At 44.9% G+C, this 16,877-nt stretch overlaps 1 protein-coding gene across 2 annotated transcripts in view; it reads right to left on the bottom strand.

Moving 5' to 3' along the window:
• The window catches only part of LOC102830995 (chromosome unknown open reading frame, human C9orf3), a 541,746-nt gene that overhangs the window by 226,341 nt on the left and 298,528 nt on the right, over positions 1-16,877 (bottom strand). The window contains exons 5-6 of one of the 2 annotated variants that reach the window (XM_006867634.1): positions 10,890-11,079; positions 6,542-6,648 (exon numbers count right to left, since the gene is read on the bottom strand). The exons of the other annotated variant lie outside the window; for it this stretch is intronic. Coding sequence (XP_006867696.1) covers positions 6,542-6,648; positions 10,890-11,079 — 297 coding nt within the window. The remainder of the gene's footprint in view (positions 1-6,541; positions 6,649-10,889; positions 11,080-16,877) is intronic. 2 annotated transcript variants of the gene reach the window in all.

The following is a 16,877-nucleotide window of genomic DNA, read 5'->3' as shown; positions in this document are numbered from 1 at the left end:
GAGTGGAACTGACTCAAGAGTACCTAACAACAACAGGAGTTTGCAGCCCCATCAGAGGCTCCTCAGCCAGGGAAGCAGAGAAGGACAGGAACTTACAACAAAGCCAGTCTAGACACGGGAATGTGCAGACGGCATCAATGGAAAAGAGTTCTTAGGAATCACTGAAAATAGTGAGTTGGAGCCCAACAAAATTGTCTATTTGCTCTTCTCGCTTTGTTAATACTCCGGTATTAATCTGCACAACGCTGAGCACTCTTTATTCCCAATATCTTTAAAAACAATCAGACATATTTTGTCATGTGTTAGCAGATAAAGATGCTTACTCCAGGGATACTTTAAAAAAATATATCATTAAAGGCTGTGTGCTGGCGGCCAGGAGGCAGAGCTGCAGAATGGGCCCTTTGGTTGTTTAAATGATTATATATTCCTGAGTGTTTTTGTGTACACCCCCCAAAACAAAACAAAACAAAACAAAAAAACCTCAGAGGGAACAGAAGCAAATACTGTTGACTGATGAGGCACAAAGAAATTGTAATCATTGCAATGAAATGATGAGTGTAAAACTGATGTTCTCCCATGGAAACTATCACTCAATTCACAATAAAAACTGAAAATAACAAAAACAAAAGAAAGCAAATAGGAAATGGCTTCCAAAAAGAAGGGTAAGTCAAGAGGTATATGATGCCCCTAGCCCAAAGGTTCTCATATTCTTACAGGAGGAGTTCACATGGAATTTATGAAAAATCCAGGTGCCTGGGGTCTTTTGAATTAGAATGTCCGTAAGTAAGACTCAGGTTCTATTATTTCTAATAAGCTTCCTAGTTGAAACTTGCACACCAAAATGTAAGCAATGTTGACCTAAGCTATAAACCTGGAAAACAGAATAATCTATAGAATAACTGTATTTGGAAAAATTATAAAGTGGAAGATTTGAAAAAAACATTTCCACAAGTGGTAATGAATAGGTTTAAAATGTGAGTAAGTTTATAGATTCAGACCATACGGAAAATATTAGTGCAATAAACTGGCATAATAAAACCTATTATCACTGTCTAAAAAAAAAATCATTAAGTTTTTTTGTTGTAGTGAAATATATGGAATAAAACATTTCAGCCATTTTTACTGTATACAATTCAGCAACATTAACTATATTCACCATTTTGCGTAACTTACCAATAACCGCTCTCTGTTTCCAAATGTTTTTATCACTCTTCACAAACACTCTGTATGTCTTCAGCAGCTCCCTCCCAATTCTCTCTCCCACTCCCAAACCCCTGAAGGACACTGAGCTCTATGCACTTGCATATTCAGGTTATTCCATATAAGTGGAATCATAGAATATATGTCCTTTTGTAAGTAACTTATTTCATGCAGCACACTTTAAGGATGATGTTGTAACATGTATCAGAACTTCATTTCCCTATGTGATTGAATAATACAGTGCATGGATATATCATATTTTGTTTATCAATTCATCTGTTAATGGGCACTTGGCTTGTTTCCACCGTTTGGCCATTGTGCTGCAAATGAACACTGGTATACAAACATCTATTTGTGTTCCTGCCTTCGTTTATCTTAGGTTGTTGTTGTTATGTGCTGTAGAGTCGGTTCCGACCCATAACGACCCTGTACAGGGTTTCCGAGGCTGTAAATCTTTAAGGGAGCAGAAAGCCTCATCTTTCTCCCACAGAGTGGCTAGTAATTTCGAACTGCTGACCTTAAGATTTGCAGCCTGATTCGTAACCACTGCGCTAGGGTCATAAGGTAGCCCTAAGGAGCTCTGGTAGTGTAGTGGTTATGAATCGGGCTGTGAACCGCAAGGTCAGCAGTTCGAAACTACCAGCTGTTCTGCTGGAAAAAGATGAGGCTTTCTGTTCCCGTAAAGATTTACAGCCTTGGTAACCCTGTACAGGGTTGCTATGAGTCAGAATCGACTCCACGGCACATCATCACCACCAGCAGCCACGGGTGAGATTTCCAATTTCTTCACATCCTCATCAGCACTTGTTGTTATCACCCAAGGATTCTTCCTTACTCTGACCTTCATGTCCTTTGAAAGCTAAAGATACCTGTACTACTACTATTATTATTATTTTAATGCAACCAAACGCTCTTTTGAGTTCATTGAAGGCAGTGATATTATGTGGGGAAAAGAGGATCATTTTAATCCTTGAATTTAAAGCCTGCTCTGTTTTTTATTAGCTGTATTATGTAGAGCACAGTGTTTTGCCTTTTTGAGCTTTGAGTCATGTAAGCAAGAAAAGGCTTTTTTTTTTTTTTGAGTCATGTAAGCAAGAAAATAGCCAAGAAAAAAGGCAGGGAAGGACTGGCCAGTAAGGTAGAAGAGACTGAGAAGAGAGGGAAGTATTTTAGGAAAAGGAAGTGGACAGCCAAGTGGAAAGCGTCTATGAAAATGGATTGTTGCTGTTGAGTGCTGTAGAGTTGGTTCCAACTCATAGCGAGCCTGTATAGGGTTTCTGAGGAGTGGCTGGTGGGCTTGAACCACTGACCTTGTGGTTAGTGGTCCAGTGCTGATCCTACAGCACTACACCACGAGTCCATGAAGATGGATAAGACTGAGTAACATTTCCACTGCTTCCATCAACACAGAGCCACACATCAAAACACAAACCAAGACTTTAAAATCATTCTTGGTCCATCATCTTAAGACCATGCAGTAGCTTAGAGAAAACAACAACAACAAAAAGAAAGCCTCTCTGAGTACTGTATCATTTTGACAGACTTTTTTCCCACTGTATCATTTTGACAGACTTTTTTCTCAAGGTCTTTTTTGTACAGTAAAACAAACTCAAAAATTTTAAGAACAAATTTTTATTATTCTTGCTCTTCCTTTCACTTCCAGTAATTTCCAGGTTTTCTATGTCCACTTAAGGGAGAATTCTAAGCAACAAGAGTAAGCCAAACCAAGACTATATAATTTGGCATAGGTTCAGAATCATTTCTTCCTCATTATAAAGGCATCTGATAACAGTGTTTTCCATATTGTGGGAGAATAAGTCTTTCAAAAGTCATTTTATAGTTAGCCTAAATTTAGGCAAGTACAATTTCTGAATAATAGGACAAAGAAAACCAAATGCCAAAACAAACCTTCTAGCACAAAGACCTAAAAATACTGTATCCTTTCTCTCTACTTTCACACACAAAGGGAAGCTCTTGACCATCAAAGGCCGGGCTGACCACAGCTCCATGACATCACATGTGCACTGACTGCCCAAACCACACACTGACTTTCCCAGATTCCTTTGCTGGCTCCTCACTGTCTTCCCAACCTCTCCTTTTGCTCCCCCACACCTTTGGTGATTCCAATATGCTCATAATTTCATATTTATAGGCTGAATGTTCTAAACACTCTATTAGGCACCTGACTTGTAGATCCTACACAACTCTCAATGTTGAATATCTATTTGGCATCTCACCATCTCATCTGTCAGTTTGTCCTACAGTGGAAGCTTGCATGGTGCTATAAGGTTGGAGGAGTCCTGGTGTGGCCCTGTAGGATAAGCACTGGACTGCTAACCACAGGTCAGTGGTTCAAACCCAACAGCTGCTCCTTGGGAACTCTATACAGGATTGCTATGAGGCAGAACCAACTTGATAATACTTAGCAACAACAGCAACAACATAAGGCTGGAAGCAATGCCATCTGTATTTCCAATACCAGCAGGGTCACCCATGGTACACAGGTTTCAGCAGAGCTTCCAGGCTAAGACAGATGAGGGAGAAAGGACTTCTGAAAATCAGCCAATGGAAATCCCACAGATCACAACAGAACACTAGTTGATGTAGTGCTGGAAGATGAGGCCCCTAGATTGGAAGGAAATCAAAACACACAGTGGCCACAACAATGGGCTCTGAGCATACCAGCGATCGTGAAGGTAGCACAGAACGGGCAACATTTCCTTCTGTTGTGCATGGGATCGCCATAAGTTAGAGCCGACTCCGCAGCAGTGATGAACACATGCAAAACGGAACACATGCAAAACGGAAATCTTTATTTCTCCCTTCAAAGTCTGCTTGTCCCACAGTCTTTTCTGTCTCAATAAAAAGCATTCCCATCTGCCCTGTTGCTCAAGTAAAAAACCTAGAAGTCATTCTGGACACGCTCTCTTTCCCTAGACTCGCTTTCCCTAGTAAAGACCTGTCAATTCTACCGCCAAAATCTGTCTCATACTGGTCAGCTCCTTGCTTTGGTTGCTGCCCTTCCAGGCCTTGTTACGTGGACTCCTGCAACATTCTAACTTCTTCCTTGTTCCCTTCTGCTGCCTACAGTGGCTAGACTTGTCATTGCTGTGTGTGGCCAACTCAAAGCGACCCTGTAGAGGGCTTCTGAGGAGTGGCTGGTGGGTTTGAACAGCTGACCTTGTGGTTGACAGTCCAGTGCTTAGCCTGCAGCGCAATACCAGGACTCACAAGACAGATCACGGTCTTACCTGCTGAAGCACTCACTTTCATCCCACTTCAGGATAAGGCTTGCCAACCTGGCTCCTGCTCGCCTCTCAGTGACGCCTTCCTTCTACCCTTTTTTCTGTCCCTAAAGCATAGGATAAGCACTGGAATGCTAACTACAAGGTCAGCAGTTCAAATCTACCAGCTGCTCCTTGGAAACCCTCTACAGGGTCGCTATGAGTCAGAACTGACTTGACGGCACTTAACCACAACAAAAAAGCATGGCAGATCCTTTCCTGTCTCAGGGCCCTGGTGTTTCTCCCTCCACCAGGCTCCTTCTCGGCCTCCCCAGTCCCGTCACTATCACAAGCCCTCCTCCACAGGTCCTTCCCCCTCCCTACTGAGCTGTGTAGAAGCCCCTTGAGAGCAGGGACCTCGTCCATCAGTCTTCTGCACAGCTGTCCTGCCTGGCACCATGCTGGAGCCCAGTAAACATTTGCTGACAGAACAGAAGCATGAACAACAGGGCTGGGTTGGGAATTCCGGGCTCCTGGCCCCCGGCCCGCCGCTTCCCACTGCCCTAGCCGCTTGTCTCCCGAACAATGGGTGAGTCAGACTGGATGACCAGTCTATCGTGCAAACTCAGGACCTCTCTGTGGGAAGAGTGGGGCTCTTACACCCTCATCCAGCAGCGGGGCACACAGCCAATGGACAGCCTCCCTGAGGTCAGTCAGCAGTCATGAGGAGTGGGGGTGCTTCTGCCTGGAGGGTAACCTGGCCATGCGAAGTGGGAAAAAGAGAAGGGGCCTCTGGATGGCTCTGGATGGCTCACCCGCTGCCCCAACCTGCTTGAGTGCTGGTCAGTACACTAGACTGTAGTGGTGACAGGGCAACCTCAGTGTCTTGGGTTCAGATCAGTAACTCTTGGGACAGTGAAGGGGAAGGCAGTGGTGTATAAAGGTAGAATTCTCTCCTTTTATACAGGAGACCTGGTGTGACGCTGTTGGATAAGCACTAGACTGCTAACTTCAGGGTCTGTGGTTCAACCCTGCCAGCCTCTCCTTGGAAGCCCTACACAGGGCCAACAGGAGTCATAACCAACCGACGACATTTAACAATAACGACAATATAGGAGACCTAGGAGCTCTGGTAACATAGTGGATTACGAGTTGAGTTGGTGACCACAAGGTCAGCAGTTCGAACTTACTCCACTGGAGAAAGATGAGGCTTTCTGCTCCCATAAAGATTTACAAACTCAGAAATGCTATACTGGGTTACTAGGAGTCAGAAGTGACTCCATGGCACACCTCCACCACCAGGTTCAATTCCCAACACCTCAACACCTCAGATGTAGTCTGTCAGTGGAGGTTGCTGTGTTGTTACGATTTCAGTGGAGTTTCCAGAAGGAGTAGGGAAAAAAACCTGGCAATCTACTTCTGAAAATCTACCAATGAACCTTATTGGATCACAAGGTCTGACCCACAGCCAATCATGGGGTCCCCACGAGTGAGGACAGCCAACATGAGCAATGGAGGCAATGGGAAGAGCAGAGAGTGAAATATATGGCGCAAAGTCATCCTGAAAATGTGGAAGGCACAGTCAAAGAAAAAAAAACCCCAAATTTTAATTGCAGGAGCTGGAGTAGAAACCTCCTAGGGAACAGGAGCGAGCAGGAGCTGCTTCCTGCTGGGCTACATCCCAAACAAAAGGCCCACTGACACAAACATCTGTTACTACTGAGCACTTAGGAATCAAGATTTTTCCTAGAGTTTTCCCCCCTTGCTTTAAAGGGTTACTCTCTTCCAGGCTTCCAAACCCCAACCTTTCATATCTCTATACCCACCAAGTGAAGTGACTATTACAGCTTCACACAAGTGGGTCCAGGAAATGTCCTCCTGCTGTTTTTTTCTGAATAGAGATATGTGGGTGGAGGGGGAAATGTCAGAAGGCATATCCAAATCCACACCCTGGAAGATTCAAAACAAAATAATCATATCACTGGGAGGATGAGCCACCATGCAATTCAACTTAGAAAGGAAACACAGTGGACTTCCTCAGATGGCCTGGCAGAGTTGCTGGGGGAAAGAGCCAAGGGAGGTAGAATGGAAGGCTGAGGGTGAGAATGATGCTCTACCTTAGCACCTGCATCTCTTCCGCCGAGTTCTGCACCTCGTCCTGGAGGCGGTGCCAGCGCAGGCAAGCACGCAGCGTCTGCCGTTCCTGGGCCTCACCAGGGGCCAGCTGCTCCGTCAAAGACAGACAGTCATACAAACACACACAAACAAAAAACACAGTCAAAGAAGCCTGGTGTCATGGTCCTCTTTGTTTCAAGGCAGGGGTGACATTGTCAGCTTCCCCACCAGAAAAAGCCAGTGGCCTAGGAGTCTCTGGTTCCACATTTGGTGTACAGCCCTGGGGCCCTCCCATGCTCACACACCTGGCCTCCCTGACTCCCCAGGGGACAGTTTATACTTTGATTCCATGCAGCCCTTCCCTTCTTTGTCTTTCTTTGTGCAGGGTGGGGAAGGTCCCCTCCATTTCCCTCCCATTCTTCCCAGCCCTCAATTTTGTTAAGAACTGTTTATAGTGGGGCCTGCTAATGAAACCCAGATGAATCTGCTGCATAGAACTAGAAAGCGTTTACTGGCTGTACTTATGTGCTCAGTTAGGGGAAGGGCCGGCTCTGGAGACCCCACAGCTCAGGATCAGCTGCTGTCACTGACTTAGTCACTAGGCCAGACCTTAAGGAAGGGCAGCAGAGTACCCACTGTGGAGGAAAAAGATCCAGTATATGCCAGCATGTCCCACAGACTCGAGAAATTAAGGGTATCTAATAATGCATTCAAAGAGCACAGCCTTCAGTATGGATTGCATCTCAATGTAAAGAAAACGAAACTCCTCACCACTGTACCAATAAACAACATTCCTATCAACAGAGAAAAGATTGAAGTTGTCAAGGACTTCATTCTTCTTGGATCAACTATCAACACTCATGGAAGCAGCAGTCAAGAAATCAAATGACGTATTGCATTAGGCAAATCTGCTGCACAAGACCCACTTAAAGTGTTCAAGAGCAAAGATGTCAGCTTGAGGACTAAGGTGCACCTGACCCAAGCCATGGTATTTTCAATAACCTCAAATGCATGTGAAAGCTGGACAGTGAAAAAGGAAGACTGTACAAGAATTGATGTTTTTGAGTTATGATGTTGGAGGAGAACATTGAAAATGCCATGGGTTGGCAAAAGAACCAACAGATCTGTGTTGGAAGAAGTGCAGCCAGAGTGCTCCTGGGAGGCCAGAATGACCAAACTTCATCTCTCATACTTCAGACATATTTTCAGGAGGGTGGAGAAGGATATAATGTTTGGTAAGGTGGAAGGTTAGAAAGAAAGAGGAAGACCCCCAGCAAGATGGATTGGCCGACTGGCAGCATCAATGGGCTCAAGCATGGCAACAATTGTGAGGTTGGCCCAGGACTGGGCAGTGTTTTGTTCTGTTCTGCATAAGGTTACTGCTATGAGTCGACTCGATGGCACCCAACAACAACAATAATGCATTCAAGGAGCCCTGGTGGCACGGCAGGCTAACGTAGGCTAAGTGTTGGGCTGCTAACCACAGGTGGGTGGTTTAAACCCACCACTTGCTCTGTAGCAGAGAGATGAGACTGTCTGCTCCCAGAAAGATGTGTAATCTCAGAAACCTGCAGGAGCAGTTCTGCTCTGTCTGCTAAGGGTTGCTATGGATCAGAATCTACTCAACAGCAGTGGATTTGGTTAGGGATAATGATTCATTCAGAGTCCCTTAGTGGTGGAAACAGTTCACACAATGCTAACCAGAAGACTGGTGGTTCAAATCCACCCAGAGATACCTCAGAAGAAAGGCTTGGTGATGGTCCCTTTCCAGAAACACAGCTACTGAAAACCCTACTGAGTTCTGTTCAACTTTGCCCCACATGGGATTGCCACGAGTCAGAGCTGCCTTGAGGACAAGTGGTGCTGTAATAATTCATCCTCCCACCATGGAGTCCCAGAGGGAGACAGGTGGAGGAAGAGCTGAGGTGGCTCCCACACCAGGAGCAGTCAGGATGCTTTCTGGAAGAGGAGGTGGGGGCTACGCTGTCCACAAGGCAGGTTGGGCAGCCAGAGAGGAAGCAATTCAGGAAGAAGGAAGGTATGAACACATCATTCAGTGTTTGCAAAAAGACTGTGTGTTGAGGAATGGCAGGAGACAAGGTCAGGTCAGGAGTAGCTACCATGGGGAGGGAGGCAGAGGATTGAGAAGCCAGCAGGGGCCAGCTATCAGCAGACAGTGCACCCTGAAGGGTTTAGACCTGTGCTGCACGCTAGCTTCCTTCTAGTTCAGTGAGTCCACACTCCTAACCCTTCACTGAGTGGTCTAAAGCTCAGGGCTGCAGAACACAGACCTTGCCACCAACGATCTCAGACCTCTTCACTCTTCACTGGCAGAGTCCAGGGTCAAGTGAGGCAGCCCATTGAGGGCTCCTCTCGTGTTTGAGAATACCACGGACAGCAACAGCTCAGTTAAGGATGCGCTTTGGGAATTGTTTCCAAATTCTGTGTTGGAGTCCAGCACACCCATTTTGCCTTAGAGGCGTTTGGTTTTCACACACTGGAGAGTCATTACATACCCCTTGAAGAATGAGGGATGGGTCATCCCCTGTGCCAGGTTAAGGAAGCAGATACCTCACAGAGAGAACCATTGGAGGATTCACCTTTTCCCTGCCGACTTTCTGGATCCCCTCCAACCTGGCCTGCCACACCTTTGAACTCCCAAGTATTTGCTCTTCCCCTCTCTTTTCTGATTACTTTCCCCTTCTTTCCATGTATGCTTTTCTTATTCTTACAGATGACGCCTCTTTTGTTCTTTGTTCCCTGCAGACCTGGCACAGAATGGACTTCCAGGAGGTGTATGGCTGTGAGGTGCAGCCAGGCCAGTTTCCTGGGCCTATTAGTGGAGGCAGCCATGACAGGAAGGGCCCAGGCAGACAGATAAAGAGGCAAGGAGAGGAGGAACACTGAAATGATGGTATTTCTATCAGAAAGGATCTAGATATCATTATCAAATGACTGTAGTATGCTCCAAATTGCAAGACTAGAACAGATCTGATTGTCTCATAATGGGAACACCTTAAGGAAGAGCTAGTAAGAGATGCATGTTTACATTAGACCTTACTGAAAGTCTACTATGTGCATGGGGGTGGGAATGTAAGAGGAGGAGACTAAGAAAGGGAAGCCAGTATTTCGTGCCTACCCTCTAGTCTAGTCATGAGGCTAAGAAAACCACAAAGTGGAAGCAAGAAGAAAAACTGAGAAAAAAGAGATAACCATCAAACATGGTGAAGTGTCAGCGCGCGTATAGGAGAAAAGTGTTAATTTCTGAGGGTGGTGATCCGTCCAGGCTATGCAGAGAAGATAACCTTGGGTTAGTTACTGAAAATAATAGGATTTCAACAGACAGAAGGAACAAAATGCAAATTTTGAAAAATGCCCAATAGTTTTTAATGTGTAAGGACTGATGATCATAGTAAAAAGAAACAACCCAATTATTTGGAACTAGGACATGAGCAGCTTTGCTTCAATATCCTCAGCCGAACTGGTGACCAATTCTTTAAAGCAGATGCTGCAAACTTTGAGGGTGCTGACCAAGTCAGGCCTCTGGATGTATTTAGTTTGTGCAGTGTTTTTAAAAAGAGTAAATTTCACATAATCATCTAGATTGATAGTGTCCCTTCAAAACTAGAAGGCCAAGCTATACCGAGTCTTCCCTTCTGTAGGACAGGGGCCTGGCTATCCTCAAATCTGTAACACTGCTTCATTCTTTATTCATTAGTTGCCAGTAGACATCAGGGACTATGACTCCTGATTTAGATTTTAATCTCATCGTTTAAAAACAAAACCATGGTCAACGTCACCATGGCCATCACCACAAAGGAGAGCGTATAGTCTGACCTTTCACTCATGTCTCTGCTCAAAGGGCCCCTTATCAGAAGGTGTGGTCTAACTACTTCTTGCATCACACTCTCCTCAAGCTCCATTTTCTTCATAGTCCTCATCCCAGCCTGATACATTACAGATTCATTTGTTTACTTGTCTACTCTTGTTACCCTCTCTAGGTTGAGAACCCCACAGGGAGCGAAGACTTGCTTCCCTTGTCCAGGCTGTTATCTCTTTAGTAACTCAAAACCAATCAACCAGCTACTGTCAAATGGACTCTGAGTGATGATGACCCCATGTGTGTCAGAGCAGAACGGTATCCCATTGGGTGTTCAATGACTGACTTTCTGAAATTACATCACCAAGCCTTTCTTCCAAGGTGCCTCTAGGTGGACTTGAACCTCCAGCTTTTCAGTTAACAGACTGGTTGCACCACTCGACTCGGTACATTATCTGTTGACTGACTGAATGAATGTGGATAGACTCTGATACCAGGTAATGGAATACTTTGGGTCACCTTAAACCTACCTGCTGTGCTTCAGCCCAAAATATGTCTTCCAGGTAAGTGGCGAACCCCTCACTCAGCCACTCCTCTGTCCAGTCTCGGGCTCCAATGGCTAGGCCAAACCAGGCATGAGCAATTTCATGGCAAAGCCGGGTCCCACAAAGGTGGTTACTTCCCGTCAAGGTGCTCTGAGAGAGGAAGATGAGGTGTGGGCTGTGGATAATGGGGGACAGAACACATGGAGTCTTGTTAGAGCCTGCCTTCAAGACTATCCCAGTGGGCGGCTTTCTTAGCTAGACAAGCCTGTTATTATCGTGTGCGTGTTAGATCTTGACCCATAGGCTTACAGCTTAGGTGCTTGTAGAAATAAAGAAAGTGGCAGTTTATGTTTCTGGCAGAGGTTCAAGTGGCCGTTTCTGCCAAGCAGTTGTCCCTGTCATCAAATAGCTGTTACCTGTAATAAGTAACCTGCCTGAAGTTTTATAGCAAAAAAAAAAAGTACAAGGCCCATGAAAGCATTTACTCTGAAACTTGGGTTGTACAGAAAGGGCAGGTGTGAGAATGTGAAGTCCAGACTGTCAAGGGAGTGATCAAAGAAGACCCTTCAGCCAAAAATCCAAGCAGCTTAAAATCAAATGGAGAAGTCATGCAGATGGACAGGAAACGCCAGAAAGTATGAAACCAAACATTTTCCATTTCCTACTGGGCTTAGTCACCGAGTCGCCAAACCAACAGAGCCAGGGATGGGTAAGGTTTCCAAGAGAACCAGATAAAAACCAAGTCTTCAGAGGGTGAAGATACTGAATGGTATTCTCCCCTTCCTGTAAGGCACTCACCCGTTCGCAGACATAACAAAATCATGCTGAGAGAACAAGAGCGAGAGAGAAGGCCTGGCGTTAACCCACCCAGGTGTGCAAACGGCCCCAGGGCTGGCACCAGTCTAGCAGATTTAGCTAATCTCATTTTCAATACCTTGTTTTAAAACCCCAAATACCATGATTACAATTGCAGAGATGAACTGTGGGGAAGGGAGGCTGAAGAAAGAAGAGGCAAACAGAATACGTCTGGTGATTCCACCTTCAGCACTCACAGTTTATCCAGGACTTGTTTACAGTCTCCCAAATGGAAAAAAAAAAAAAAACACAAAAAACTCTCTTCCAACAATTGAACAAAACAACTGTGAACCCTTTCTAATCAAGAAACTGTATACACTGGCTCCTTCCTTCCAAGCCATTTGTTTGCTATCGTATCACATCTGCAAAAGCTAAGACTGCTTGCAGATTTTTCTTCTGCCCATGAGGCCACCATCTGAGAAAACCCCACCTTGCACAACATCTCCGTTCAGCTCAGAGAGCGCCACTGAAAGGCGGGTGCCTTCTGTGCCAAAATTGAGAGCTTTCATGTGGAATAATAACAGGGCACACACGCAAATGGAAACGTTTCCCCGGATGCTGGGAGAGTCCATCAGAATTCTCAGAAAGTACAGGTAGAGTTGGAGCATTCAGGGGAGTCCCTGGCTGGTGCAGATGGTGAACATGGTGGCTGTTAACCAGAGTGGAGGTTTGTGTTCACCTACAAGCATCTTGGAGTAAAAGGCCTAGTGATCTACTTCCCCCAAACTGGCCATTGACAACCCACAGTTCTACTCTGACACACATGGGCCATCGTGAGTTGACTGGCTAGCATGTGGCTTTGTATTCTGTAGTTTGGGGAGGAGGGTTAGGACAGGAGGGTTTGGTGCGACAACTGCCAACACTGTTGATGTTGTGTGCCACTGAGTCAGTTTCAACGCGTAGCAACTCATTGGACAATGAAAAAGAAAGGCCATAGAAGAATTGATACATTTGAATTATGGTGCTGGAGGAGAATGTTAAAAGTACTATGGACTGCCAGAAGAACAAACAAATCTGAGGAATCTGTGTTGGAGGCAGTGCAGCCAGAATGCTCTTTAGAAACCAGGATGGCCAGACTTTGTCTCTCATACTTTGGACATGTTACCAGGAGGGTTCAGTCCCTGGAGAAGGGCATCATGCTTGGTAAAGTGGAGGTTCAGCAAAAAAGAGGAAGCCCCTCAATGAGATGAATTGGCACAGTGGCAGCAACAATGGACTCAATCGTAGCAACAACTGTAAGGAGGGTGCATGACTGGGCAATGTTTTGCTCTGTTATGCACAGAGTCACTATGAGTAAGAAACTGACTTGATGGCATCTAACAATATCTTTTCCCCCTCTAAGCGGCTGGTGGGTTTGAACCACTGACCTTTTGGTGAGCAGTCGAGTGCTTAACTGTTGCACCACCAGGGCTCCTTCTGCTAACATTAGTTGAGTGCATTAACAGACTGTCAAAAAGATAAATACAAAACAACAAAGTAGCAGGGAAGGAGACTGAGAGGCACAGGTGTTAATAAGATCCAGGTCCTAAGAAAGTTGCCCCTGTTGAGAAGACAAACAGAGCAGCCTGGCATTCTGGTAAATGACCCCTTGCTCTGGCATGTGTAGCACTATAGAGAAAAGCCACAGAAATGCACCCAGTACATAACATTCCAGACATATTGCTGGCAGCAGTTCACCCTTTTGGTTAAAACAAAACACAAGTAACTTTAGGCCTTATAAACAGACTCAAAGACAAGGCTGCACTGGAAGGGTCCTCCAGCCAGCCAGCCAGATGGTGCACAAGTTGTCACATAAAGAAAGTCTCGCTGACCCAACAAGACTATACAAGCTGATGACGAGGAAATGGATGCAACACTGCCATTAAGAAAAGCCTCCATGGTCCAGAGTGGCCTGGCCGCTTTTATGTCCCATCCAAGGCCCACTTACACAAATAAAAAAGTCTGCATGGGCCTGAAGGAATGCAGTAGAGTAGTTGTCTGGGTGTGTATGTGGCCGGGGTGAGAGGTGATGTCATTATTTCATTTTCCTGCCCTTTAGTGTTTCTCCCTTGAGCAGCCTATGATGACGCCAGCAGATTCCCCTTACCATCTGTAGGTGCTTGGAGATACCATCCCTCAGCCTTGGTGAATCAGAACATTGTGAGACTCCTCGTGTGGCATTGTACGATAAGCACTGAACTGAGAACCACAAGTCAGTAGTTCAAGCCCACCAGCCACTCTACAGGAGAAAGATGAGGCTTTCCACTGTCTCAGAGAGTTTTTTAAAAAGCCCTAGAAACCCTATTGCTATGAGTCGGAACCAACTCGATGGTACTTATCAACAATAACCACTTTCTTCCTAGGCGAAGGATAACTGTATTTCCCACTGGGGTCCTGGGATATAGGATAAGCACTGGACTGTTAACCAAAAGGTCAGCGGTTTAAACCTACCAGCAGTTCCTCAGAAACCCTACACAGGGTTGCTGTGAGTTGCAACCGACTTCATGGAACTAAACAACTGTTGCTTGAGAAAGATGGAAGCTTAAACATGCTCCTGGTTTGGAAGAAAATACATCTAACAACGTAACCATGGTCCTAGTACCAGTGGAAAGCATGCCTTTCTCCTGGAGAACCAATTTTCCAGTTGAAACCAGATTCTACAGTCAGATCCGACAGTCAGCTTTGCCCTCTAAAGTTAGGACTTACTATCACGGATTCAACATTCTATTTGGGACTTTATTTCCCTATGACGGAAACAAATTCCTTCTTCTTTATTTTTCCCTCTAACTTCTTTCTTTAAACTAAATTAAAAACATTGAGTAAGAGTTTTATGATAACCTTTCTCAAAGTTTTAAAAACATTTTTTTCTTAAACAAGATTCTGACATAAAAGGGCCAATAAAATTTTCTTTCAAGGAGAATGTGCTTCCCTCCTTTGACCCTTTTGTTATGGTTAAGTATCATCAAGTTGCTTCTGACTTATAGTGAGCATGAATAGGCTTCCGAGGAGCAGCTGGTAAGTTTGGATCAACGAGACCTTGCAGTTCAAGCGAAACTTGCAGCCCAGTGCATTAACTCTCAGTGCCACCAGAATTTCTTGGGTTAAGTAGAATTTCTAAGCATCTTATCTTTGTATTTAAATTGTTTTCCTTCAACAATGAGTAAAGAAAATAAAACCTTGCTCTTAAGTTCACTGCAAGGAATAGCATAAAATAGTCTTTCACCAACATTATCACTTACCTCATGTCCACCTTCAAAACAGACTGAGTTTTTGGAATTTTCTGCTCCTAATTTGTGACGCTGTAGGGTAAGCATGAGACTGTTGACCACAAGGTCGGCAGTTCAAACCCACCAGTCACTCCTTGGAAACCTTATACAGGGTCGCTATGAGTTGGAACCGACTCCACATCACTTAACAACAACCTTAACCTTGATTTATACATCTCACTCTGGCTCCTCACACCCCGCCAACTTCTCAGAACCTTAATCGTGGTCTGAATCAGCCTGCTGGTGGTGGCTCTCCACACAGACAAGACCCATTTAATCAAAGCAGGACTTTTATTCTTTTCCCCCCTGGAAGGACCTGTGTCAACTGCCTCTACCAATTCCAAATTGTTGGTTCATCATCATTTCAGAGGATGGAAGGGAATCTCTTCAATGACATCTCCAATTTAAAAAAAATTTTTTTTTTGGTCTCTTTATCACAGTTTACCATTCTCCCACATAACAGGGGAGCAGGAAAGCAATGTTTTCAGCTTTCTCTCTCAACGTTCACCAGCCCTCTTGCTTGCATTCTCAGTAAAAAATGATCTTTTGCTACAAGTAGTCCAAGGAAGGTAGGGTAGGATGTGTGTTCTTATCCTTTCCTGGGAAATCACCTGCACAGTGACCTCCTTGACAAAGGCCAAGTGGTATTATTGCATGTCAGCTGCCTAGCCCTTCAAGATCAGAAATACCACGTCTGCTCTGGAAGCACTTTCTCAAAACCAGTCCTTAAGCCACCTATCCACCCAGATTAGAATGCTGTGTCTGCTAATGGGAAACAGGCTGCGATTGGAGGAAGGGCTGCCTTCATTACTCTTAGGAGCTGCTCCAACCCTTCATGAGGAATTCAATTTGGAGCGGAAATGGAGAATTTCATCAGATCTTAAGTAGGGGCTGGGGTTTGATTTATTTCTGCTTTTTCCAGGGAGACCTGACCGGTTTGGCCCATCTTGTTGCTCAGGGAGTAATCCAGCACTTATCGGCTCCAGCTAGAAGTTGCTACCACAGCAGGTCGGAGCAAGTTGCATGGGTGGAATCGAGAGGACAGGAAATTACTTTTGCTTCAGGACAAGAAGAGCCCCCAGGCCACCCCTCTCATTACCTTGGAGCAGATCCTAATTCCCCAGACTTATACAGATCCCTGGGAGGTGCTTCCAGGAAACAGATTTATCTTCATCAAGCTGGAATTTCTTGTGGGTTAAAAGTTTTTCACAATTCCAGCAGCATATGGGCCCCAGTATCCTACCATAGAGAGGAAGGAAGAGCCTCAAAAAAGAAAAACGAAGGCTTACTTTCTTTTTTGTTTGTTTGTTTTTTATATATACTTTTTTTCATTACAATGATGATAATCCCCTCCAGTACCATCTCTCTATTCATTTAGCCCTGCCCCCAGCCCTTTTTTTTTTTTTTTTTAACACTCAGGCACATATAATAATTTAACATTCTACATTCTGCAAGCCTGTCTACTGGCCGCCAGCTCTCAGTCCCTCTCTTTCCATGAATCTAGAGTCCTCAGCTGCTCCCTCTTTCCATGTCCCCATCTCTGCCTCCATCTCGGGTGTCACTGCTTCTCTGGATAGGGTCCCACATTCTGCTTGTGCTCATCTCCCTTTATGTTTCTGGACTGTAAGATTAACTACTTCCCCATTTTTGTTACAAAATTTCTACCTTTACAATTGTGACAGTTGCAATTAGTTACAATAACAATTACTCACTATTAAATTATAAAAATCATATCCCCACCTCTTTTCACCAGACCCATCTAGACAAGATGAAAACTATTCAGTGGGGACTCTATCGTCCTCTGTACACCCTTAAATTATACTCTCTCTTGAAAACTTGTAAGCCAGTCACTTTGTGCCTTTATCGCCCTCTC

This window comes from Chrysochloris asiatica, unplaced genomic scaffold (assembly GCF_000296735.1).
Source record: "Chrysochloris asiatica unplaced genomic scaffold, ChrAsi1.0 scaffold00107, whole genome shotgun sequence".
NCBI lineage: Eukaryota > Metazoa > Chordata > Mammalia > Afrosoricida > Chrysochloridae > Chrysochloris > Chrysochloris asiatica.
This window is presented reverse-complemented; position numbering and strand designations above follow the sequence as displayed.